Genomic DNA, 26,561 nt, shown 5'->3' with positions numbered 1-26,561 from the left:
AACAGAGCTTAGCTTAGTTTATCATGTCTCTGTTTCAAAGGGGTCATTTTTCTTCCTTTCAACTTCGGCCAAATGACCCTGCCCTCCCGGCACCATACTACATTTGAAAATGTTCTTTTGGCTGAGATAGGCTGAGGTGAACACCACCCAGGCCGGAACAAAGACAGCCTCTCTTTCCTTTCTGGCAATGTTACCACATTCCTTTCCCCTGAGTCAGAGAAGTAGCTGATATTGCTTTTCCAGCATTTTTCGGATGAAAGAAAAAAAATTGGGGGGTGGGGTGGGGAAACTTAAGACAGGGAGGGTTTCATATGGTCCAGGTTTGCTTTGAACTTGAAATGTAGCTGATAATGACCTTGAATTTTCTTGCTCCTCCCACCCCCCAAGTGCGGGAATTACAGGCAAATACCATCACACATGCCCAGAAAATAAATTTTCTAATTTTTTTAAACAGAAGAGTCTAGATTAAACATAAATAAAATTTTATTTTGGCATTGAATATTAACTTCTACCGAAAATCTGTTTTAAATAAAATTTAAATATTGAGAAATTTTTCAATAAATTAAAACTTATCTTTGCAGAACTACTCTGTTGGGCAATCTTTTTCTTTTGTTGAGGAATAGGTACAAGAACAAGTTAAAGATTTTTTAAAAAAAATTTCACCTATCACAGACGAAGTTTCAGGTGTTCACAGCACGATAAAGAAGATGGTGGATGAGGTCTGTAATTCCAGTACCTGGAGGCTGAGGCAGGAGAATGGCATGAATTCATCAACCTACTACTTGGGAGAATCTAAAAAATACAAGAATATTCAAGAGCACCCATTTCACCGCCTCTGGAGGACTCGGCTCTTCCTCGTAGGCTCGTGCGTCCCCTGGCGGTCTCTCTCGGAACTTTATCTTGCTCGCACCATCCAGGCGCGAATAAAGATTTCTTATTCAAAACGCCGGAAGTGACTACGGAGGCCGGGATGCTTGGCGTGAAGGATCCGTGACGGGAGGCCGCGATGAGCGACATGGTGGAGAGGACGCTCACGGCGCTGCCGGGGCTCTTCCTGCAGAACCAGCTGGGAGGGCCTGCGGCCTCCAGAGCTCCCTTCTTCTCCAGGCTGGGCGGCCTCATCCGCGGCGTCACTGCGCTCTCGTCCAAGCACGTAGGTCGGCAGGGCGGGGTGGGGTGGGCCGGGCCGGAGGCTCCGGTCAGCTAGTCGGTCGCGCCCGGGCGGACTCCCCAAGCTGGAGTTTGCTGCCTGCACCGACCGCAGGGAGGCCGGCTGTCTAGTCTCGGGGTCCGACGACCCTCCGCGTGCCTTCTCAGCGTCAAACCGATGTATAGTTCGTGGGGTGCTTGGAGGATTACAGGAGCTGTCAGTCGAGTGCAAAGAGCCAGTGCGATTTCAGTCTCGGGCTGTAGTCTTCTACGAAGTTTCCCTTTCCTCCCTGTTGAGTTTTAATTTAGTTCCTCCTTGTAGGCATCACATACCGCAGCTGACAACCCTGACAGTGCTACTGTCTTTGCAGGGCTTGAGGTTCTTAGGCTAGACCAACGGCTTGGGCAAAGACGGGCTTTGAAGACGAGTAGTTACAATAGAATTAGTAAACTCCCACGGATTGCGTATGGTACTGATCCAAAGCCTTAAGGCGTGTATGTCTTAAAAACATAATATTGTGTCATAATTTCTTCAGCAGGTATTTATCAAGCCCAGCTATGCGTTAAATAATGAGGAAAATAATAAAATACATTTCTTTCCAAAGATTTGGTCATCCATTTTGGGCTTAACCTAAGTGTAAGTAAGTTCAATGTCAGTGGAGAGAGGAGCAAGAAGGACAAGATGCCTTCAAAGGTGTAAAACGTGCCTGTTTTAATTGTAAGTTGGCGTGTAGCCGTGCTGTATTGGACAGGGCCTGCTGCACATCCCACAGTCATTAGTGGTGGACTTAACATAGCTTAATGATTTTCTTTTGCTAATTTGTAAGAGAGGCCAATTAAAAAAAAAAAAGGAAGTGGGGCTGGAGAGATGGTTCAGTGGTTAAGACCATTGGCTGCTCTTCCAGAGGACCTGAATTCAATTCCCAGCAACCACATGGTGGCTCACAACCATCTGTAATGAGATCTGGTGCCCTCCTCTGGTGTGGGGGCATACATGCACGCAGAATGTTGTATACATAATAAATAAATAAATCTTTAAAAAAAAAAGGTATATGTATGTACTGTGTGTGTGTGTATAAGGGGGGGCAAATTCTTAAAAATGTGTATATGTATGCACTGTGTGGTGTTGGTGAGGTTTCATGTACTATATGGTAGGGGTCACAGGACAGCTGGTGTTGGTCCTAACTTTCCACCTTGTTTGAGATAAGATCTCTCTTGTTTTCTTCTGTGCTTTATGCTCCAAGCAGGCGAGCCAGGGAGCTTGGGGGGGGGGAGTGGGAGGAGTGAGGGTCGGGGGAGTGGGAGGAGTGAGGGTGGGGGGAGTTCGTCTCTACCTCCGATCTCACCGTGGGAATGTGGGGATTGCAGATCCACATCAGGCTTTTTATGATAGACTCTGATCCTCAGGCTCATGCAGCAAGTGCATTTACACACTGAGCCGTTTACCCCCTTCTCCCGAATGAAATCGTCAAGACTGTGGATTTTGGCTTAGGTTGCAGTTGGAACCTGCACAGGCAACCCGATGTGGTAGGGTTTGTTTGTTTTTAGATAGTTTGCTTTTAGTTTTTTGGGGTTTTTTGTTTGTGTGATTGTACATGAGTGCAGATGCCCTCAGTCCAGAAGTGAGTGTCTGATGCCCTGGCTCTGGAGGTTTGGGCAGTTGTGACCCACCAGAGTGGGTACTAGGAACCAAACTTGCAAGAGCAGTGTGCAGTTTTCTCTGCTGCACCGTCTTTCCAGCCCTAACTTGGTGTGTGATTTAAAGATAACGTTGTTTAGCTGGGTGGTGTTGGCGCACACGCCTTTAATCCCAGCACTGGGGGCAGAGGCAGGCCGACCTCTGTGAGTTCAAGGACAGCCTGGTCTATGCTAGAGCTAGTTCCAGAACAGCTACGTGGAGAAACCCTGCCTGTCTCAGGGGGGAAAAAAGATAGCATTGTATTAGCCAATAGTTGGGCCAATGTTTAAGTGCTTAATGGATTGTGTGTCATGATAGGGCACTTGTCTGTAGGAGTCAGTTTTTTTCCCATCATGTGAGTTCCAGGGATTGAACTCGAACTCAGATCATCAGACTTGGCAGCATGCACCTTTACCCACTGAGTCATCTTGCTACCCTCATTTTGAATTTTTTTTTTAAATTCTGCCCATCTTTACTAGCAAATGAATGAAATAGAGAGGAGTAGTAGGTTAATCTGGAAATAATTATTCTTTCCAAGGAGGTTCCTATGGGCCAGGAAATGTAACTTTTCATAGAATGATACTTCATTTTAATTGAAATGGCTATAATTCTGTTTTTCAGGAAGAAGAGAAATTGATCCAGCAAGAGCTGAGCAGTCTGAAGGCAACTGTTTCCGCTCCGACTACAACACTGGTACGCTTGCACAGTTGGGCACACTTGCCCTTGAAGCCTGGGTCCATAGAGTATGCTTTCCAACAGTATTCACTAAGTGGCTATCTAATGTTTGCACATCTTCAGATTAGGACCTGGGTGCTTGTTGTTACCGTTCTTTTAATTGACATGTACTAACTCTATCTTTATAGGGTACACTGTATCAATTCAACACAAAATTTATGCAGTGTGTATTGCTACTTAACATTTATTACATTTGAAACTTTTAGTGTGTGTATGTATGTAAGCCTGAGCTTATGTGTGCATGCCATGATGTGTGTGGAGAGAAGACCAAGGTGTAGGAGTTGGTTCTGTCCACTACCTGTGTCTGTAGGTTTGACACCTGCCTGGTCTACAGAGCTAGTTCCAGAACTCCAGGACAGCCAGGGCTACACAGAGAAACCCCGTCTCAGGAAAAAAAAGAATTTTAGTTTGTAATGGCCAAATGGTTCATGAAATTATGCCTGTCAGTTCACAGTATTGAGAGTCATTTAAAAAGAGAAAAAGAGTTCTTTATTTATTTATTTATTTATTTATTATGTATACACTATTCTGTTTATTTATTATTTATACAATATTCTGTCTGTGTGTATGGCTGCAGGCCAGAAGAGGGCACCAGACTCCATTACAGATGGTTGTGAGCCACCATGTGGTTGCTAGGAACTGAACTCAGAACCTTTGGAAGAGCAGGCAATGCTCTTAAGCTCTGAGCCATCTCTCCAGCCCCAGAAAAAGAGTTCTTATACAGCAGGTGATTACATAGCTGTAATATAATAATGCTGAGAAGCCTGTGTTCAGTTTGATTGCTTCCCTCCAGTTTCCCTCCATTTCTTGATGGTTTTTTTTGTTCGTTTTTTTGTTTGTTTTTTTGGTTTTTCGAGACAGGGTTTCTCTGTAGCTTTGGTGCCTGTCCTGAAACTAGCTCTTGTAGTCCAGGCTGGCCTCAAACTCACAGAGATCCACCCTCCTCTGCCTCCTGAGTGCGAGTGCTGGAATTAAAGGTGTGAGCCACCACTGCCCAGCCCGAGATGGTTCTTTATTCTTGTCTCCAACTCCTGGGCTCTCATAGTCCTGCTTCAGCCTCCTACCTAGTTCCTGAGTACTAGGATGAAAGGAATACAGCTGGCTTGCAGTTTGATATTTAAAATAGACTATTTCCATTCCAGAGTATATTACCAACTTGTATCAATTTTCTAGATTGTTTTCATTTGACAAAATATATTCAAATTGATTTTCCCCCCTTTGGTTTTTTGAGACAGGATTTCTCTGTATAGCTCTGGTTGTCCTGAAACATGCTCTGTAGACCAGGTTGGCCTCAAACTCTGAGATCCGCCTGCTTTGGCCTTTCGAGTACTGGGAGTAAAAGTGTGTGCCACCACCACCTGGCTCAAGTTGATTTTAAATGCCAAATATGATCACCATGGATGAAATTTTGTCTGCGGAATACCTATAATGAAACTTCTCTGGGCACATAGAATTAGAACTAGCTTCAGGTAGTTTATAGTATCATTGTCAATAAAATATTGAACTAATTTTTTTACCTTAGTAGTGTTGGTGATTGTTAGAAGCAACTTTTATTTCTATATTCTGATATTAGGCAATTCTTTATCACCAGGATAAATGACTCCCTTGTTAAATGAGTGTGACATACAGAAAAATGAAGGCATTCATTTCTTTACGTAGTGATGGGATGTTTCGCTTTTCAGAAAATGATGAAGGAATGTATGGTGAGACTTATATATTGTGAAATGCTTGGCTATGATGCTTCCTTTGGATATATACATGCAATCAAGTTGGCCCAACAAGGAAACCTCTTGGAAAAAAGAGTGGGTATGTAAATGTTTAAGACTTCTGTTCTTACTGCTTCTCTAAGGTGTTAACCACTTCAAAATGATGGCTGGTATATGTTATGTTTTTAGAGCATTGCATTATATATTTTTCTTTTTTATAGTCCTCGGGTTTTTTTGTAGTCCTGTAGACCCTCACATGCATAGGCAAGTTCTCTCCCACTGAGCTATATCCCAGCTCAGATTTCCAACGCTAGCCCTTTAGAACACAAAGTCTATACGTAAAATTGGATATGAGTCATTTTGGAGTTATAGGGATGATTAAAAGGTGCTTGATCATGGGATAATGAGATGCTACATACATTTATAAAACCCATTAAACTACATATAAAAGAGGTGACTTTCTTGTATGTAAATTGTTCTTTAGTAACTCATGCTTTTTTTTCTTTTTTTCTTTTTTTTTTTAAAATATTTATTTATTTATTATGTATACAATAATCTATCTGTATGTATGTCTGCAGGCCAGAAGAGGGCACCAGACAGATGGTTGTGAGCCACCATGTGGTTGCTGGGAATTGAACTCAGAACCTTTGGACAAGCAGGCAATGCTCTTAACCACTGAGCCATCTCTCCAGCCCCCAGTAACTCATGCTTTAAGAAGCCTGTCTAATCCCATTAATTTAATGATGAGTCCCTCCATCTGGTCCCTCATGGTGATATGTGGCTTTTCTTACTATAGATTAATGTTTTGGCTTTCAGACTAATTCAAACTTCTTATAATCCCGATAAAGAAGTTTTTATTAGTAACTTACTTTAAAATTGATTTCTTTCAAAGCTTCTATAACTCTGGGATTTAATTCCAGTAGGCTTTCATTGTCTTCAGAAAGCTCTTCTGTGTATCTCAGACTGGTTCTGCAAGCATTTTATTTCCTGACAGAGTTGTTCCTGTGGCCACTGTGCTTAGGTATCAAGCTGTGCCTTGAAAATTCTGTGTAGTGGGGGGGTTCCTTTTGTTGTTTGTTGTTTTTTTGTTTGTTTGTTTGTTTTTTGGTTTTTTGAGCTAGTCTGATATGGTTCAGACTGGCCTTATTTATCATAGAGCCATGGGTCTGGGATTATACCACCACTCCTGGCTATGTGAACCTAAGATTTTGTGCTTTCTAGATTCCCAGCCCCCTGAGAGTTTTCATATGTCTGAAACTTTTCTTTTTCATGTTCATTGATGTTTAAAACTTTGATGTGGGTTCGCCCTTTTATTCTGTGAATACCATTGATTAATAAAGAAACTGCTGCTGGGCGGTGGTGGCACACACTTTAATCCCAGCACTCGGGAGGCAGAGGCAGGTGGATCTCTGGGAGATCGAGGCCAGCCTGGTCTACAAGAGCTAGTTCCGGGACAGACACCAAAGCTACAGAGAAACCCTGTCTTGAAAAAAAAAAAGAAAAAAAGAAACTGCCTTGGCCTGTTGATAGGACAGAGTAGAACTAGGTGGGGCGGGGGAGCCAAACTGAATGCTGGGAGAAAGAAGGTGGAGTTAGGAGAAGCCATGTAGCCCTGTCACAGACAGACGCCAGATGGAATTTTACCCAGTAAGCTAAAGCCACATGGTGATACACAGATTAATAGAAATGGGTTAAATTAAGATGTAAGAGTTAGCCAGTAAGAAGTTAGAGCTAATGTGTCAAGCAGTGATTTAATTAATACAGTTCTGTGTGGTCATTTCAGGTCTGAGCAGCTGGGAACAAACAAGTGGCCTCCTACTACAGGACTTCAGCCTACTCACTTGTTACCTGGCTGACTACTGTGTTGGCATAGGCAGGATTCTTAAAAACAACAAATAATAGAAAATACTGGGGCTGGTGGTGATGGCACATATATTTAATCCCAGCTTTTGGGAGGCAGAGGCAGGCAGATCTCAGAGTTTTAAGGCCAGCCTTATCTAAGTAGTGAGTCCCAGGCCAGCCAGGGCTACATAGAGAGACCTTGTCTCAAAAAAAACAAAACAAATTAAAACAAACAAACAAACAAAAAAAGCAAAAACAAAAAAAGAAAAAAAGTATGGATAATTGGTGGTATCTCAATTTGTTTTTTACTGCTGTGGTAAATCACTTGCTACACCAACTAAGGTGTTCTTTAGAGGATGGATATTTATATGTGGGATTTATTGGAGTGACTTTCAGGCTATGGTCTGACTCCTGACAGGAAGGCCAAGGATCTGACAGTTGCTCAGCCCACAAAGCTGGATGTCTCAGCCAATCTTCAGTCTGTGCTGGAATCTGTATTATCAAAGTAATGCCTTAAGGACAGGATTGATGGACTTGCTAGTGAGAGTGGGGGCACGCAGGCAAAGAGCCAGGAGATAATAGCCCAGATTTAGGGTGGGTCTTCTCACCTAAAATGTCCCAACCCAGGGAATCCTTCACAGAAGTGCCCTGCTACTTGGGTTTTAGTTGAGTCCAGATGTCATTAGATTGACAACAAGATTAGCCACCACACTAACCAAAAGCAATTTGGGGAGGAAAGGGCGTGTTTCAGGTTACAGCTCCCAGGCCATAGTCTGTCACTGAGGGAAGTCAGGACAGGAGCTCAGGGCAGAAGCTAAAGCAGAGAACATGCAGGATTCTGCTTACTGGCTTGCTCCTCCATGGCATGCTTACCCTCTTTTTTTATAGCACCTGCCCAGAGGTGGCACCGCCCCAGTGGGCTGGGCCCCTCCACATCAATTATTAATTAACAAAATGCCCCCATAGACTTGGTTACAGGCCAGTCTGATAGAGTCATTTTCTTAGTTGAGGGTCCTCTTTCAAGTTGACAAAAAGACTAACCAGAATAGGTGGTGTGATTACTTTGAATAGCTTTTGCTACATTTTAGTTTTTATACTTAACATTCATTTTTTATTTCCAATTTTTTTTTTTTTTTTTTTTTTTTTTGGTTTTTTGAGACAGGGTTTCTCTGTAGCTTTGGAGCCTGCCTGGAACTCCCTTTGTAGACCAGGCTGGCCTCGAACTCACAGAGATCCGCCTGCCTCTGCCTCCCGAGTGCTGGGATTCTGCTTCTTGCCTATGATACGGTGTAATCAGCTGCTTCCACTGTGTCTGCTCTACCGTGATGGCTAGTCCTCAGATTGGGAGCCCAAACAAACTCTTCTTTTGCTCTTTTTATTTGTTTGTTTGTTTTGAGACACAATCTCACTACTTAGACCAGGCTGGCCTTGAACAAACAGAGATCTGCCTCCAGAGTGCTGGGATTAAAGGCCCCACCACTGCCCAGCGAATTAAGGTTTCTTTAATATGACCTTTGAACTAGTTTATTGACTTTGGTCTTGGTGACTTGGGTGAGGGTGATACCTTACCTGAAGAAGGCGTAGCTTCTGCTGTGGGTGCTGCCTGGCCTAGTCAGCTTTTTCCTCCCTTTGGGGGAGTAATAGCTTTTTTCCTCTGTATTGAAAACTTAGAGTTGGGTGTGCTGCTCCTTTGTGGTTTTGGGACTAGAAGTTGCTGAATGATTTCTGTTGTACAGTGGACAAGGACACATACTTTCTAGGTAACAGTAAGGATAGCTAACATTAGTATCTCTAATGAAAGGACTGAAAGAGGAAGAAGACTGAGGATGAGAGGTAGGTACATGGGGACTGACTCTGTCTGCATCTGAGTCCTGGTTCTTCCATATCATAGCTAGAGACTTTGGATGTTAGCCTCTCTTTTGACTTCATCTCTATACTGGCATAGTAATCCTACTTACATCATAGGGTTGTTTGGAGAATTAAACGAGGCAAAGCTTGTAGTTACTGACACATAGTAACTAATAAATATCATTGCCTGTATGAAAAGTCGTCAGAAACTCCGTCAAGTGCATGGGTCCCATGTTCATCGCGTTTGTCATGATGTCAGTGCATTCATTCCTCTGCCCTAAAACAGTTTTGAAACAGAGTGCTCATTGGACAGTGAGTCCATCTAGTGTGGCAGCCAGTGAACTGTTACTCAACACTGTCTTCAGATTGAGAAAGTAAGGTATGAGTAACAGGATTATAGATAATAAATCATCAGTGACTTGATGCTAACTTAATAACTAGGTTTTTGAATAATTGTGTTTGGCTCTAAGAGAGACTATTTTGATTGATCATGTGGAGATTTTCACTAGAACTCTGACATTCACGGGGCTTTAATTTGGTATTTATCTTGTAGAATCTGTGATTCTGAATGTGCAGGATGAAGGACACCTGAAATCATCCTAGAGAAGTTTGTTAACCCTGAATTTACACTTTGTTTTTATATTACCTGTAACTGATATGCTTCACACTTGGATTTATTTATGGGCTTTAACTTACTAGGAAAGGAATTTGGGGGGATACTTGGTAATGAAAACTTTTTCTTCATTTTTTAATAGGTTATTTGGCTGTTTCTTTATTTCTACATGAAAGTCATGAGCTTTTGCTTCTCCTTGTCAATACAGTGGTAAAGGTACCGTATCATATTGTATGCTGGTTAATATGATCTCATTTCTGCTCTCATATGACATTTCTCTGTAGTCATAGTTACTTAAATAATTTGAAAGTGTAGGTTTACTTGTGGAATTGTCTTAGAAAGATACCTTTTAAAGGCTTATTTTTGTAAATTATATGTGGATGTAAGGGAAGAGGCCTGTGGGGGTCAGAAGGGGGCATCAGATCCCTTGAAGCAAGAGTTCCAGGCAGTTGTGAGATGCCTGGCACAGACACTGAGATTTAAACTCCAGTCCTCTGCAGGAACTACCATTGAGCCACTTCTTCAGCATCTACAAGGGGTTTTTGTTTATTTTGTTAGATTCTGGTTGGTTTGGAACTCACTATGTAGACCAGGCTGGTGCCAAACTCACAGAGATGTGCCTGCTTCTGCCTACCAAGGGCTGGGATTAAAGGTGTGCCCCTCATGCCTAGCTATTTATTTTTGACCTTGTACTTCTGATCCTCCTGGATCCACCCCTCCTGAGATTGCAGCATCCACATTACATCTGGTTTATGACATGGGCTTTGTGCATGCTAAACACACTCTACCAACAGAACTACATTCCAGCTCTGTTTTATTTTTCTCTGTGTGTGTGTGCGCGCGCGCGTGTGCGCACATGTATCCGTGTGTAAGACCTTTCCATTCCCCCTCCCCTTTCTGAAACAGGATCTCCTGTATCTCAGACTGGCCTCAAACTCACTGATCTGCCTGCCTCTGCCTCCCAAGTGCTGGGGATTAAAGGTGTGCCCCACCACCTCCCAATTGATACCAAATTCTTAATAAAACACTTGCAAACTGCCAGGCATGGTGGAGCACACATACAGTATGGTATTTGTGTTTTTTTAATTGTTGAAATGAAGCAGTTAGTATGCGTAGTTATTATTATAAGGTGTCTATTAATTCCTGCCATTTTGTGTGTGTGTGAGTATGTATAAGCATATACTTTTTATTGTATAAATTCTAAAGCCCCATTTATGTTAACTAGAAAAGTTTGTGAAGTTGCTTTATTAATTTGGAAAAATTAGAGGGCTATAACAAAGGAGACTTCTGGCCTGTAGCCAGTCAGCTGCCTTTGACTATTACGGAAAATGAAATCTGTGTGTGTGTGTGGGGGGGTATTTTGTAGGTTCTGAGGCAAGTGTGAATGTATAAATTGCTTATAAAGAGGGGAGATTACTAAGCAAGCAGGATTGTTGTGGTGTTTGGTTTGTGCAGACTGTCTTCTTTCGTGCTTATGGCAGGACCTGCAGAGCACTAACCTGGTAGAAGTATGTATGGCCCTTACTGTTGTCAGCCAGATTTTCCCTCGAGAAATGATTCCAGCTGTTCTCCCATTAATAGAAGACAAACTTCAACATTCTAAGTAAGTAAATTATTTTGACATAGTTTACTTTTTTTTCAAAACAAAAATTTACCTAAGTGTATATTTTATTTATTTTTTCACAATTCCATACATCTGTACAATGTATCTTGATCATATCCACTTCTAATTCCCCAAGCCCTCCCAACACAACCTCTTCACCTTTATGTCCTTTTCCCCCTCCTTCTAATAATACTGACAATAACAGCAGCCAACCGAGTCCAGTTAGTGCTGCTCATACATGCATGGGTGTTGAACCATCCACCAGAACATAAGCAACCTAGCAGTGGCCATGTCCCCAGCAGTCGCCAGCTGCCAGTAGGTTCTCAACTAAGGCTGGAACCTTTTGAGCGTCTCTACTGTTCATGCTGGGAGGTTAACTGGTTCATTTGGTGCAGGTTTTCTGTAGGTGACCAGAGCTGCAGTGAGATCCTGAGGACAGTATTTCTCGGTACCCCTCCGCGTCCACCAGCTCTTATGTTCTTTCCTCCCCGTTTTCCAAGATGTCCCCTGAGCCTTTGAGGGATGGTGTTGGTGGTGTAGGTGTCCTGTTTAGGGCTGAGCACTCATTAGTGACTTTTCTCAGCACTTTGACCTGTTACAAGTCTCTGCATTAACTGCTGCCCCGTTGCAAAAAGAAGTTTTTCTGACTGAGATTGAGAAATGCACTAATTTCTTGATCTAAACATAATATTTAGTAGGCAGTTTGACAATGTGTCCATTTAGGAAAGTCATAGTGGTAGGCTTTCTCATAGGCCTATGACCCCCAAACATAGACTTTCGTTCAGGTTTATAGTACTGGGCATGAATTCTCTCCCATGGAGCAGCCTCATATCCAATTAGAGAGTGGCTGGTCACTCCCTTATTAGTCATGTCACTAGTGCAACGGCACATCTTGCTTGGCAGGTCAGTGTTATTGCATATAGGGTCTACCTCTATGGAAGACCATTGGTGACTTTTCTCCCCCAGTGACCTGCATGACACTTTCCAGCACTATTGTATTAGAGTTCTCTAAGGAACAGAACCAGTGGTGTGTGTGCATATACACACATGTACATAAATATACTGTACATACACATGTATATATTTTAAAGATTTCTTATTATTTTAATTATGTATATGTATGTATGTGTCTGGTGTGGATATGTGCATGTGAGTGCAGGTGCCAACAGAGGCCAAAGGCATTAAATCTCCTGGAGCTGGAGTCACAGGTAGTTGTGAGCTGCCTGCTGTGGGTGCTGAGAATTGTATTTGGGTCCCCAAGAAGAGGTTAACAGCAGCACATGTGCCGGACATGGTGGTGGCGTACACTTTTGACCCCAGCACTCAGGAGGCAGAGGCAGGTGAATCTCTGTGAGTGCCAGGCCAGCCTAGTCTACAAAGCAAGTTCTAGGACAACCAGGGCTGTTACACAGAGAAGCCTTCTGTCAAAAAACAAAACAAACAAACAAAAAAACTAAACAAAACAAAAATCAGCACATGCTCTTAACCACCGAGGCAACTCTCCAACGTGTGTGTGTGTGTGTGTACACATATGTGTGTGTATCTACAGGTATAGTGTAAAATTATTATTATTATTAAAGAATTTAAGAAGTCAGCTTTAAAATAGCAACAATAGCAGAATCACACCTGAAAATTGAGAACTTGGTAATTGCTTCATCAGTCAGAATAGTCGCACTGTGGCTGTCTTTCATAAGAGAGGATGGACTTGGGACACAACAAGGAAAACATAACCCATAGTTTTTCACTTCTAAAGGCGAGGTGCCTCAGCAGTCCCAGTCTGGCACTGGAAGCCCAGAAGGTTCCTGGATACCCCTAGTTGACGATGAAAGTTGGGAAATGCTGGTTGTGCTGTCAGCAAGGGAATCCTCATCTACAGCAACAGCATAACAGAGTAGTTACCTCTGCGGCAGGAGGGAGGCCAAGCCAGAAAAAGGTGGGATGACTTTTCCTTTTGATCTGGGTTGTGACCTGAAGGTGCAGCCCAGAATTGCGGTGGGCTTTTCCACTGGAGTCCAGGCAATCAGGACACTCCTTAGATGAGGCTCTATACTCAGATGACTCTGATTTGTGGCAAGTGGACATCCAAAGCAACTCTAACAGCTATGAAAGCTAACCATCATGGAGAAAGCTTCCAGGTCATTCCCAGCTTGCAAGTTTACCGTTTGTATACCTAGGAACACAATGTGACATTATGTTAAAATGTTAAATATACTTCTTAAAACAGATGAAATAAATGATATATAAGAGGGGTAAAAACCCAAATCTTGGGGCCTGGAGAGATGACTCAGTGGTTAAGAGCATTGCCTGCTCTTCCAAAGGTCCTGAGTTCAATTCCCAGCAACCACATGATGACTCACAACCATCTATAATGAGATCTGGTGCCCTCTTCTAGCCTGCAGGCATACACACAGACAGAATATTTTATACATAATTAATTAATTAAAAAAAGCCCAAATCTCTAACAACCCTGTATGTAAAAATGTTTTTATCAAGCATGTGTGGAATGGGGAGCTGAGGTGGTTGCTTGGTTGGTAAAGTACATGGTGTGCAAGTGTGAGGACCTGAGTCCAGCTCCAGGCAAAATGCTGGGCGCAGCAGCACAGACGAGTGCCTGTGACCAAAATGTGTGGGGCCTTCGTCAGCAAGGCTCTACAGTGTAATTACGGTAGGCAACCAAGAGCAATGGTAATGGCCTGTGTTGTTTGGGGGCCTTTGGGATCTTCCTGATCAATATCTTACCTAATGGCCCATGTTTTCTGGGAAAGGTGTTGCCTACTGCTACAGGTTACCTCAGTTCAAACCCTTTCTTTTAAACTATGTATTTTAATCAGCTTACAAAGCTGTAGATTTCTATAACCCTTGAGAAGGCCTTCCTATAATAAGGGGCACTGTGAACCTCGTCATAAGCTCCTGTCTCAGGAGTCCATGGCTGTATGGGAGAATGTATTAGAGTTGTTGTCATAAATGGACATATTGTTAAGCTCTCAATATATTTGTATTTGTTCCTTTTTCTAATTTAAAATTATGTGTATTCATGTGTGTCCTATGTGTGTATATGCATGTGATTACAAGTGTCCACAGAGCTCAGAGGCATCAGATGTCCCTGGAGCTGGAGTTACAGGTGCTGGGATTTGAACTTGGGTCTTTTGTCTGGTGTGTATGATTCTCTAAGGTCAGTCCCCAGCACTGAAACACAACAACAAAACACAAAATCAAAGCCAACCAAAGAAACAAAAAAATGAGGATATAGTTTTTCATTCAAAAATGAAAAACTGTTTCATTTTTGCTGCATGTTCACTAGACATAACCTGCTACAGGTGACTGTGATGCTGACTTATACTCAACCTATTGTCACCAGGTTTTTAAGACGAATCCCAGGAAGAAGAGTAGCATTTTTTTAAATCCATGTGCCCTCTGTGCCTCCCTATCCCTGCAATATTTGGAGTATATTTGCCTATTATAGAAAACAATTTTTTACCCTAATGAATCAAAAACAGAATCAAGGAATTATAAAATTTATTTGTCTTATTTAATCTGTGCGTGTTAGTGAGCTCTACAACTAGGGCTGTTTTAAACTGATAGGCTGTTAAAGTGTCTTTCAGGTGTAGCGGTTCACATCTGTATTTGCCCTCTTTGGAGGCAGAGGCAGGAAGGTCATGAGTTGGAGACCAGCCTGAGCTATGTAGTGCGACCCTCTCTCATGAAACAGTAACTTTAAAGGGCTCAGGAGAGGGCTCAGTTGCCAGTTTGTTTGGGATGTAATCATGAAGCCCCGTGTTTGGGTCCCTAGCGTCTCCATAAAAGCCAGGCCTATCAGCATGCACCTGGAATAAAATGCTGGAAAGGGAGAGATGGGGTCCCTGGGCTTTGTGGCTGCCAGTCCAGGGAAACTGAATCAGGAAGCTCCAGATTAAGTACATATGTGACCCTGTCAAAAAAGGAAGAGAGCGATAGAGGAAGGTAACTGATAACAACCTGGCCTCTACACACACACACACACACGAATATGTATCCACATATAGACTTCCCTCCCCCCAGAAGGGGGTCTTCTTTATAAAGAAGTAAGATTTTTGTCTTTTTCATACTTTGCTGAATTAGAATAAATAATTAACTTGGTAGCCCAGGTTGCCTGTTTATATTTCGTTTTTTACCCTTAGGGAGATTATACGAAGAAAAGCAGTTCTGGCATTATACAAATTTTATGTCATTGCACCTAATCAAGTACAACATATCCATACTAAATTTCGGAAAGCACTTTGTGACAGAGATGTTGGTGTCATGGCTGCCTCTTTGCATATATACCTTAGGATGATTAAGGTAAGTTGGTAATTTCAGCATGTGCTCAGTCGTTACCATTGTAACTATCACTGTGGAATTTGAAGAAAATGCAGATATTTCAATAAAATGATTAATACTTTATACCATTATCAGGCTAGAGAGTTGGCCCATGGGTAAGAATGCTTGTGCACAAAGGAGGGTCTGAGACCAGATCCTAGCACACATGTAAAAGCTGGGCATGGCCATCCATGTGTGCCTGTAGTCCTGGTGCCGTGATCGTTATATGCCTGTAGTCTTAGTGCTGTGATCCGTGTGTGCCTGTAGTCCTAGTGCTGTGATCCATGTGTGCCTGTAGTCTTAGTGCTGTGATCGTTATATGCCTGTAGTCTTAGTGCTGTGATCCGTGTGTGTGCCTGTAGTCTTAGTGCTGTGATCCGTGTGTGCCTGTAGTCTTAGTGCTGTGATCCGTGTGTGTGCCTGTAGTCCTAGTGCTGTGATCCATGTGTGCCTGTAGTCCTAATGCTGTGATCCATGTGTGTGTGCCTGTCGTCCTAGTGTCGTGATCCATGTGTGTGTGCCTGTAGTCTTAGTGCTGTGATCCATGTGTGTGCGCCTGTGGTCCTGGTGCTGTGATCCATGTGTGTGTGCGCCTGTAGTCCTGGTGCTGTGATCCATGTGTGTGTGCGCCTGTAGTCCTAGTGTCGTGATCCATGTGTGTGTGCCTGTAGTCCTGGTGCTGTGATCCATGTGTGTGTGCCTGTAGTCCTGGTGCTGTGATCCATGTGTGTGTGCCTGTAGTCCTAGTGCTGTAATCCATGTGTGCCTGTCGTAATCCATGTGTGCCTGTCGTCCTAGTGCTGTGATCCATGTGTGTGTGCCTGTAGTCCTAGTGCTGTGATCCATGTGTGTGTGCCTGTAGTCCTAGTGCTGTGATCCATGTGTGTGTGCCTGTAGTCCTAGTGCTGTGATCCATGTGTGTGTGTGCCTGTAGTCCTAGTGCTGTGATCCATGTGTGCCTGTAGTCCTGGTGCTGTGATCCATGTGTGTGTGTGCCTGTCGTCCTAGTGCTGTGATCCATGTGTGTGCCTGTAGTCCTAGTGCTGTGATCCATGTGTGTGTGCCTGTCGTCCTGGTGCTGTGATCCATGTGTGTGTGCGCCTGTAGTCCTAGTGCTGTGATCCATGTGTGTGTGTGCCTGTAGTCCTAGTGCTGTGATCCATGTGTGTGCCTGTAGTCCTAGTGCTGTGATCCATGTGTGTGCCTGTAGTCCTAGTGCTGTGATCCATGTGTGTGTGCCTGTCGTCCTAGTGCTGTGATCCATGTGTGTGTGTGCCTGTAGTCCTAGTGTCGTGATCCATGTGTGTGTGCCTGTAGTCCTAGTGCTGTGATCCATGTGTGTGCGCCTGTCGTCCTGGTGCTGTGATCCATGTGTGTGTGTGCCTGTAGTCCTAGTGCTGTGATCCATGTGTGTGCCTGTAGTCCTAGTGCTGTGATCCATGTGTGTGTGCCTGTCGTCCTAGTGCTGTGATCCATGTGTGTGTGCCTGTCGTCCTAGTGCTGTGATCCATGTGTGTGTGCCTGTAGCCCTAGTGCTGAGGGAGGCAGAGACAAAAGGGGTCTAGGGCCTCCTGGCTGACAGTCTTATTCTAGGTGCAGTGAGAAACCCTGCCTCAAGGGAATAAGGCAAAGGGTGATAGAGCAGGAGTCCCAGAATCCTCCTCTGGACTCTGCATGTGCATAGGCACACACTCTTATACACACATGTGCAGATATCTACTATACTCACACACATAAATATATTTTATGCTGCTATTTACTTCTAAATGTAACTTTTGTAAATTGCTAATAATATGAATTGTATGCAAGAAAGATCGGGAGTTCCAATCCACATTGGTCCAGCTTTAGAGGACAACTGACTGTGAGGTGCCCAACTGCAATAGTTATATCTACAACACAACTCCTACACCCTGGAGAAGGATGGAAAGATTGTAAAATCCAGAAGGCCAGGGTATCTGCTGTGAGATAGTATCTTCTGTAATGTGAGAGGGAGCTGCACACATGATCCCAACAATGTGGTCACCTAAACAAAGCCTGAACAATGATACCAGGTGACACCCCATTATGGATGGGAGAGTCGGTCTTCTCCAGGGATGAGCCCCTGATAAGCTATCTAATACCAGGTGGTTATCTTAAATGCATATACATATGAGCAACACTCAGTGGACTCAGCAGGTTGTGTGTGTGTCTGTGAGAGAGAGAATAATAATTAAAAAGAGGTCATGAATTTGAGAGAGAGTGGAAGAGGGACATGAGAGGATTGGTAGGGTAAGAGGGAGGAATGAACACGATGTAAATACAGTATTGATCTATGAAATTATAAAATGTATGTATACATGTGTATATATGGATATAAAAGAATAATGCTGGCCACAGAGCACATTTGAGGTCAGCTCTGGCTTATATGAGAGACCCTGTCTCAAGAAAAGGAAAAAGAAAAAAGAAAGATAAGACATTAACAGATTTTTTTTTTTTTTTTTACGTAGGAAAATTCCTCTGGATATAAAGATCTGACTGAGAGTTTTGTGACGATTTTAAAGCAAGTGGTGGGAGGAAAGCTCCCAGTTGAGTTTAGTTACCACAGTGTGCCGGCGCCGTGGTTACAGATCCAGCTCTTGAGAATACTGGGGCTGCTGGGAAAGGACGATCAAAGGTAGGCTCTCCAGGTCACACCGTGACCACACGTCGTCATAGCCTGCGCTTGCTCACGGAGAAGTTTCGTGAAAAACCAAAATTCCTAGCACATACTGGCTTATGGTGGCAAATAAACCAGTGTAAGAGCAGAGTCCTTCAGGTAGCTGGGGCATTCCTAGCTTACCCACATTTTCCCTCGTGGAGCATAGCTGCTTGATCGGTAGCATAGAGGGTGAACGGTGCTATTTCACCCGTGTGAGTCATGTGCTGTCTGCTGCAGCTGCTCCACTCTGTTGTCATAGAGCTAAACAACCGTAGACAGCACATTTAATATGTTCCAGGAAAGGGTTTTATAAACACTAAAGCCTAAATTTCAGATGGACTGTACATTTCTTTTGTTTTTTTTTAAACACATAAAAACGCCGGGCGTTGGTGGCGCACGCCTTTAATCCCAGCACTCGGGAGGCAGAGGCAGGCGGATCTCTGTGAGTTCGAGGCCAGCCTGGTCTACAAAGGGAGTTCCAGGACAGGCTCCAAAGCTACAGAGAAACCCTGTCTCGAAAAAAAAAAAAACCAAAAAAATAAATAAATAAACACATAAAAACTATTCACATTTGCAGCCGTGAATAGGAGTGAATATGACCAAAATAAATTATGTATACTATGAAAATTTCATGATAAAGCCCATTTTTATTAATAGGCGCTAATGAAAACAGAAGTCACAAAAAGGAAAACAAAGTGTAATATTTTCTGCTTTAGCAAATATAGAGATTGTCTCTTGGAAGCACCTGTGTGAAATTTAACTAAATTCAGACTGCCTTGAGAGTTACTATCTTATAGGTAACACAGAGAGAGATGATGCTAAACTAACTACAAGATACAGACTGTAGAGAAATAATAGTAGGCGCGATTTTCATCAATTAGATGGAAGAGAAAACTAAGAAGTGAGACTATACAGATTAGAGAACTTTAGAAGAGATGGCTAAATACAGTGTGTGGGTCCTGGGCTGGTAAGATGGTTGAGAAGGTAAAGGTGCTCCCCACCAAGCCTGAAACCCGTGATGACTCTTTTACAGTGTTCTCTGACCTACACACAGGACCACAGTCTGTGAGCACACACATGTACACACGCATGGATATATACACACAAAACTAGTAAATAAATGTAAATAAAAAGGAATAAGTCTTATTTGGATCCTGATTTTCAAGGAAATTGTGATGTAACTGATAATTCAAGTATAAATTGGACATAAAATATTAAAGAATTGTGACAGTACATATATATATGTGTATGTTACAAAGGAACTGTGTATCTATCTATCTATATCTATATCATCTAGATTATCTTGTATAAATGCATTTGATTTTGAAACATTCATGCCTAAGGCAATAAATGTTAATCTAGAATTTACTTAAAAAATAATCTTTATGTGTAGGAATTATGTAAAGTTGGCCGTGACTCAACTGTGTAAGTGAGGTAATAAGGGTTTACACTACTCCGTTTTTTTTTCTTCTGTTTTTTTGAGACAGGGTTTCTCTGTAACTTTGGAGCCTGTCCTAGAGTTAGCTTTTATAGCCAAGGTTGGCCTCAAACTCACAGAGATCCACCTGCCTATGCCTCCCTAGTGCTGGGATTAAAGGCGTGCGCCACCACCTCCCAGCTTACACTATTCTTTATTAGGTTTGTAATGTTTGTATATCTTTAAATTTTTCCATAGTAGAAATTTAGAATAAAATTTATGTCAACAGCAAAGAGAATTTAGTTTTCAAGCACAAAAGAAGTAAAACACACAAGTATTAAGAAGAATTAGAGAAGATGCCACATTCGATCATTTCTGATGACACCAATTCTGTTTTAGAGAGGCTATTGGACACTTCTTAGGAAGGTCACATTGGGAGTGGATGCTATATGATCTGAGAATTTTCACATCTTACTCATCATGTCTATTGTGCTAATTTTGTTGTCCTTTTAGGCTTTCAATAAAAATGTAGTTTCTGTTTTATTTTTTAAATTTTTATGTGTATGGATGTTTTACCTGCATGCATGTCTGTGCACCATATGTGTGCCTAGTGCCATGGGAGCCAGAAAAGGGTGTCAAGTTCCCCTAGAACTGGAGGTACAGGTAGTTGTGAGCAACTATGTGGGTGTGGGGAGTTGAACCTGGGTCCTCTAGAAGAGCAGTTTGCTTAACCACTGAGTCATCTCTCTAGTCCCAAACCCTAATTTCTTAATACTGAAAATAAAACTAAACAAACAGCAGCTGTCTGATTGTCTCAGACCTATAGCTATCCTTTGCCAAGTCTTGATCCACTTGGAGATAGAGGTGTGTGTGGGGGTACAAATTTTGTCATACTTTTTGAAATAGACTTTTTTTAAGTTCCAAGAATTGTACATGTCATAGTTAGGGTTTCTATTGCTGTGATGAAACACTGTGAGCAAAAGCAACTTGTGGGGGAAAGGGTTTGTTTTGTTCACAGTTCCATATAGCAGTTCATCATCAAAAGCAGCGAGCGTAGGAACTCACTCACACAGGTCAGGAACCCGGAAGCAGAAGCTGATGCAGCGGTCATGGAGGAGTACCACTTGCTGGCTGACTCCTTCTCATTGCAGATCTGCATAAGAGTGATCGCTAATAACCTTGTGGTACAGTCAACATTAGTCCAGACCTCTTCAGTTTACCCTCAGGCAGGTTCTTTTTTTTTTTTCATTTATTTTGTTTGTTTGTTGGTTCTAACCGAGCTTATAGAATTCTGCCCTATTATACCATGGAGCTCTAGTTCAAGGTTATTGTAATTCTGCCTGAAAATCAGTAATTTCGTGGTATTATATTATATATACCTTACTGGTCTAGAAAAGGGCTTAATGTGGTGTCAGGATTAACTTCAGGAACGCTTAGCAAATTTATGTACTAATTTTGTTGTCATTACCTTCTTTGTGGATGAATTTGGAGAGTATATGCAAAGATGAATAAGAGCCAGGCAGTGGTGGCACACACCTATGATCCCAGCACTTGCCAAAGGCAGGTAGATCTCTGTGGGTTCAAGGCTAGCCTACTCTTCAGAGCAAGTTCCAGGACAACCAGGGCTACTCAGAGAAACCCTGTCTTAAAAAAAACAAAACACTACAGAGAAACCCTGTCTCGAAAAACCAAAAAAAAAAAAAAAACAAACAAACAAACAAAAAAAAACAAAATAAAAAAGATGAGTAAGACACTCTTTACTTCAGATAGTTCAGCCAAATGGTAGCTAGGCTCAGTTAAACAAATTTATAGAGTCTAACTCCTGTGCTGTGGAAAATTAGAATATTCATTTTCTCTTTTGAACCAACTATAATGACATTCTATGTTAATAAATCTTAGAGTTCATGGGACTGAAGAGATTGCTTACAGGTTAAGAACACTTGTTGCTCTTCCAGAAGCCTCGAATTCAGTTACCCTTGTGGCAGCTCACAGCCATCTGTAACTCCAGCACCCTCTTCTGGCCTCCATAGGCAACAGGCATGCACATGGAACACAGACATACAAGAAATATAAACACCTATACACATAAAATAAAAATGATTTTTTAAATATAATTCATACAATACTATTATTAGCTCAATGCAGTGAAGTAAAAATGTTACTTCCTAACATGATTATAAAGTATTTAATTTAAAATTTTTCTTAGGAAAGTGTTTTATATCTATTATTTGAATAGTTTCTTGTGTTTTCTAGCATTGTATAACTCAGGTTATTAATATTTAGCTCAACCTTGTCCATAATTGTTTCCATTTTTATGAGGTTTTTGCCTCTTTGACAAGACCTTGGCTTGTAAAATTGAGAAACTATACTATAATCTAGGGGCAGTATTGTTGAATTTTGTAGAGGGATTCCTGCTATAGCGGAAGAAATACACAATAAAATAACAAGTAAATTTTAGAGTGTCATCCTGGATTCTCAATGAATATTTTTACTGTCTAGACAAAATGAAAGCACATCAACTTCCAGTTGTCTTTTCTAACTGTGTCTCTGAAAGAAGAGGAAATCGCTGAGGGAGACGGCCGCTGCCCACGGCTCCAGATCATTTTCCTTCTTGTTGTTTGTGTCGTGATGCGATTTTCCGCAAGACCGCTGTGCGTGAACTTGGTTGTTGCTTAGCGTGTTTTCATTCTATTTTTTAATTTTTAAAGCATATAAAAGTTACCAGCTGAGGGGCTGGAGAGATGGCTCAGCGGTTAAGAGCATTGCCTGCTCTTCCAAAGGTCCTGAGTTCAATTCCCAGCAACCACATGGTGGCTCACAACCATCTGTAATGAGGTCTGGTGCCCTCTTCTGGCCTGCAGGTGTACATGTAGACAGAATATTGTATACAAAATAAATAAATAAATAAATTATTATTGTTATTTTTTTTTTAGAGAAAATTACCAGCTGAGAAGCATTAGTTCTTGTGTTAGCCTCTTGGGGGCAGAGTGCTAGGGCTGCAGAAACGCTGTGTTTTAAAAACATTGTTGTTTTATTTTTAAAAGTATCTACTTCAATCCAATTAACTGTCACTATAGTCAAAGGCCATAAAACATAAATGGTTTATTTTTATTTTATTATTTTATTTATTTATTTATTTATTTATTAGTTTTTTGAGACAGGGTTTCTCTGTGTAACAGCTCTGGCTGTTCTGGGACTCACTTTGGAGACCAGACTGACCTTGAACTCATAGAGATCCTCCTGCCTCTGCCTCCTGAGTGTGCCACCATTGCCTGGAAAGTGGTTTATTTTTAATAAAGGGTGGAAATTAAAAATTTGTTCCTAAGGAACCTAGTTACTCTTAAGGAAAAGACCAAAATTTGAATATTTTTCTCACAACAAACAAGTTGATATTTTCTGAAATAATCTGGATATGTAGAATATTTTTTGGTTGTGAGCCTAGTCTTTAATGGCAAGGCCATCTTCACAGCCCAAGGATATGTGAAACATTAACATTGTAGCATAAAGCAGAAATATTTTGTTATTAATAAAATTATAAGAGGGCATGCATGATCAAATAAGAAGCTGGTTCGTAAACTAGGATCAGATTGGGGCAGTATTGGCTGACCTCTGTGTATGTCCTCATTGGCTAAGTTAGTCACTTTAGTAAAGAAGGAAGTTTTTCTCATGAAAAGACCAAATGAGTTCTTTTGATGTGAAATTTGTATACCTTTACTGTAAAATAAATTTTTTTCACTTGTCTTCTGTAGATCCTCATTTTTAAAGAGAGAGAAGTTTGAAAATCTATTTTGTTGGGTTAGAATGCTATAATTCTCTTGCAAATAAAATATCTCTTAAACAGGACAAGTGAATTAATGTATGATGTTCTTGATGAATCCTTACGAAGAGCCGAGTTAAATCACAATGTCACTTATGGTAGGTAAAATATGAACGTGTTTTCCTAATGGCTGGTAGTGCTTTTCAGTATTGGAGCTAAGTCTGCTTTACAATAATATACAGTCCAATGAAATTTTATGCATTAATTCTAAGATGGTTCTCTGTGTTAATGTAAGCCCCGAAAATAATAGTAATTTGAAATTGTGGCTTTGTATGTGTGAGTATAGATATGCAAGTATGTGTATGTACACCTGCATGTGTGTGCACATTCGTGTGGAGGCCAGAGGGCAGTGTTGGGTGTCGCTGTGACTATAGATGGGGGGTGGATAACCACATGTGGAATGTGGAGACAGGGAAGCAGTGTTGGCGGTGCTCCTTGGAGCTGTTCATCTTACTTCCTGAGACAGGGCTTTGCACTAGGACCTGGGCTTGCTGATTAGGCGAGGCTGCCCAGCGTGGTCCAGGTATTTTTCTCTCTGCCCCCCCCCCCCCAGCACTGGGACTGCAAGCATGTGCCACTATGTCCGGCTTTTCTGTTGGTTCTAGGGAACTAACAGAGGTCCTCATGTTTGTTCCTCATGCTTGCTTGACAGGCGCTTTACCAACTGAGCTCTCTTTTCAGCTGTGAAATCGTGACATCCTCTAAATATGTGCTTAAATTCCTTTTTATAATTTAATTTATACCTGGTGTTTAGGTTAGGGTTTAGATTGTTATAGAAAAGTAAACAAAGTATAATGCTTTATTATTATTAATGGTCTGTGTATTTATGATCTATATGTGTAGGTTTACATGTAGAATCAGGGCACAGTTTTCTCTCCGTCTACTTTTCTGTGTGCTCCAGTAATTGGATTCAGGCTGCCAGGATTTTGTGGCAAATGCCTTTGCCCATTAGCCATCTCTCTGGTCCTGATACATTTTTAAGCTTAGAAACCTGCAGACGCACCTTTTATTTTAACCACTGCCAAGAGGGGACTGGCATAGAGGCTGCTCTTTCAGTTAGAAGTGTATACTCAGATTTGTGTAGTGTTGGAGAACTCTAGGTGGGGAAATAATTTTAAAAACCTGCCAAATAACGAAGCTGTAGCTCAGTTGGCAGAGGGTCTGCGTGTAGAGCATGAGCACTGCCTGTAATCCCAGCATGTGGGAGGGGAGGACAAGGACCCTCAAGGGCCAGGGTCATCCTGCACTTTATGGTAAATTCAAGGTCAGCCTAGGGTGCATGAGACCTGTGCTACCCAAGAAATTAATCAATTTGGTTTTCAACTTAGTTATGCCTAAGTACAGATTTTTTTTTTTTTATTATGTATACAATATTCTGTCTGTGTGTATGTCTGTAGGCCAGAAGAGGGCACCAGATCTCATTACAGATGGTTGTGAGCCACCATGTGGGCACCAGATCTCATTACAGATGGTTGTGAGCCACCATGTGGTTGCTGGGAATTGAACTCAGGACCTTTGGAAGAGCAGGCAATGCTCTTAACCGCTGAGCCATCTCTCCAGCCCCCCCTAAGTACAGATTTTGAAGTACTAATATTTCCTATGCTAGTATCCCAGTAATCTCATAAGCATCTATACAAAGTTTAGAATTTACATGGATGATTTCAAGTTTTTTGTTTGTAAAACAAATTTGATACCAGAAGAGTTCTGAATGACAAGAAAAAATACCAGTTATAATTGGAAAACAGAATACCATCGTTTTAAATCTTACTTAGGACTGTTGTAAAAGTTCAAGGTTAAACAAGGTTGGTTGGTTGTTTGTTTGTTTGTTTTGAGACAGGGTTTCTCTGTAGCTTTGATGCCTGTTCTGGAACTTTAGCTCTGTAGACCAGGCTGGCCTTGAACTCACAGAGATGCCTGTCCCTGCCTCCCAAGTGCTGGAATTAAAGGCATGCGCCACCACTGCCAGCATGTTTTTATTTTTAAAGATTTATTTATTTATTATGTATATGTTGTTCTGCCTGCATGCATGCCCACAGGCCAGAAGAGGACCCCCCCATCTCATTACAGATGGTCATGTGGTTGCTGGGAATTGAACTCAGGCCCTCTGCAGGAACCGGCAGTACTCTTAGTTAAGAGCACCTCTCCAGCCCCGTTTTTTTTTTCCCAAATAGCGCTCGTGATATTAAATATTTTATATTTTTCAAGTCACATAGATTTCTCTTTTTTTGAAACAAAATCTCACAGAGCCTGTGTTAGCCTCAAATCACGACATAGCTGATGGTGGCTTGAACTCTTGATACTCCTGCCTCTACCTTAGTGCTGGGGTTATAAGCATGTTACCATGCCAGGTTTCACATAGGTTTCTATTGCATGGTCTCCTTTTTAAAAATTCCTTAATTTCTTCTTATTATCTATGTGTGGGTGCCCACAAAAATGCTTACGTTCCATATCTTGCCTGTGGAAGCCAGAGGACAACTTAGGGTGTGTTCTTCTCTCCCACATGTGAGTCCTGGGATCAAATTCAGGTCACCAGCTTGTGTGGCAGGCGCTTTACCCACTGAGCCATTTCACCCCCTCTCTCTCCCTTTTTGTAAAATATAAAAATAATTCTTAGTGCATAGGCTTACAAAAGTAGGTTCAGGATGGTTCTGGTGGTTTGCCCATTTTAGTACCTATCTGAATATATAGTCCGTGTTTTTAGGTTCACTTACTGTATAGTATTTAGATTAAAAATCAGCTCCCTTCTTGAATAGGAATTCAGATTCTGATTTATTTTCCTCAGCTATGGAAGGTGTTGTATGAAATCTTTTCCTGCAGAATATCTGTGCATTAATTGATGTGCGACATCTAGTGAGGTCCTGCTGGTTGTATGTTGAACATCTTAGACATACATGATGGAAACATGTGGTTGCTACAGCCTGGGCTGTGGGGATGGAGTGATTCTGTTGGCACTTGATGTTCTTACTTTGTACTTGTTTATATCTGATGAGTCTGTGCTCTACTGTGTCTCAATTTTTGTTGTTGTTGTTTTGTTTTCTTTATTTGTTTTTGTTTTGAGATAGAGTCTTGCTATTCTTCCTGGTTGGCCTGGAAGTCACAATGTAGTCATGCTGGCCTTTCTCTTTCAGCGTTCCTCCTGTC

General features: G+C 41.8%; 1 protein-coding gene across 1 annotated transcript in view; it reads left to right on the top strand.

The window, feature by feature from the left end:
* Window positions 1-995: 995 nt before the first annotated feature.
* Ap4e1 (adaptor related protein complex 4 subunit epsilon 1) overlaps window positions 996-26,561 on the top strand; it is a 59,116-nt gene continuing 33,550 nt past the window's right edge. Inside the window, exons 1-8 of the mRNA XM_057781135.1 lie at window positions 996-1,153; window positions 3,449-3,520; window positions 5,245-5,368; window positions 9,714-9,787; window positions 11,053-11,174; window positions 15,332-15,491; window positions 17,996-18,162; window positions 23,445-23,518. Coding sequence (XP_057637118.1) covers window positions 1,007-1,153; window positions 3,449-3,520; window positions 5,245-5,368; window positions 9,714-9,787; window positions 11,053-11,174; window positions 15,332-15,491; window positions 17,996-18,162; window positions 23,445-23,518 — 940 coding nt within the window. The 5' untranslated portion in view covers window positions 996-1,006. The remainder of the gene's footprint in view (window positions 1,154-3,448; window positions 3,521-5,244; window positions 5,369-9,713; window positions 9,788-11,052; window positions 11,175-15,331; window positions 15,492-17,995; window positions 18,163-23,444; window positions 23,519-26,561) is intronic.

Source organism: Chionomys nivalis, chromosome 9 (assembly GCF_950005125.1).
Source record: "Chionomys nivalis chromosome 9, mChiNiv1.1, whole genome shotgun sequence".
Taxonomy (NCBI): domain Eukaryota; kingdom Metazoa; phylum Chordata; class Mammalia; order Rodentia; family Cricetidae; genus Chionomys; species Chionomys nivalis.
The sequence above is the reverse complement of the archived record's forward strand: the minus strand, read 5'-3'. Positions and strand labels throughout refer to the sequence as shown.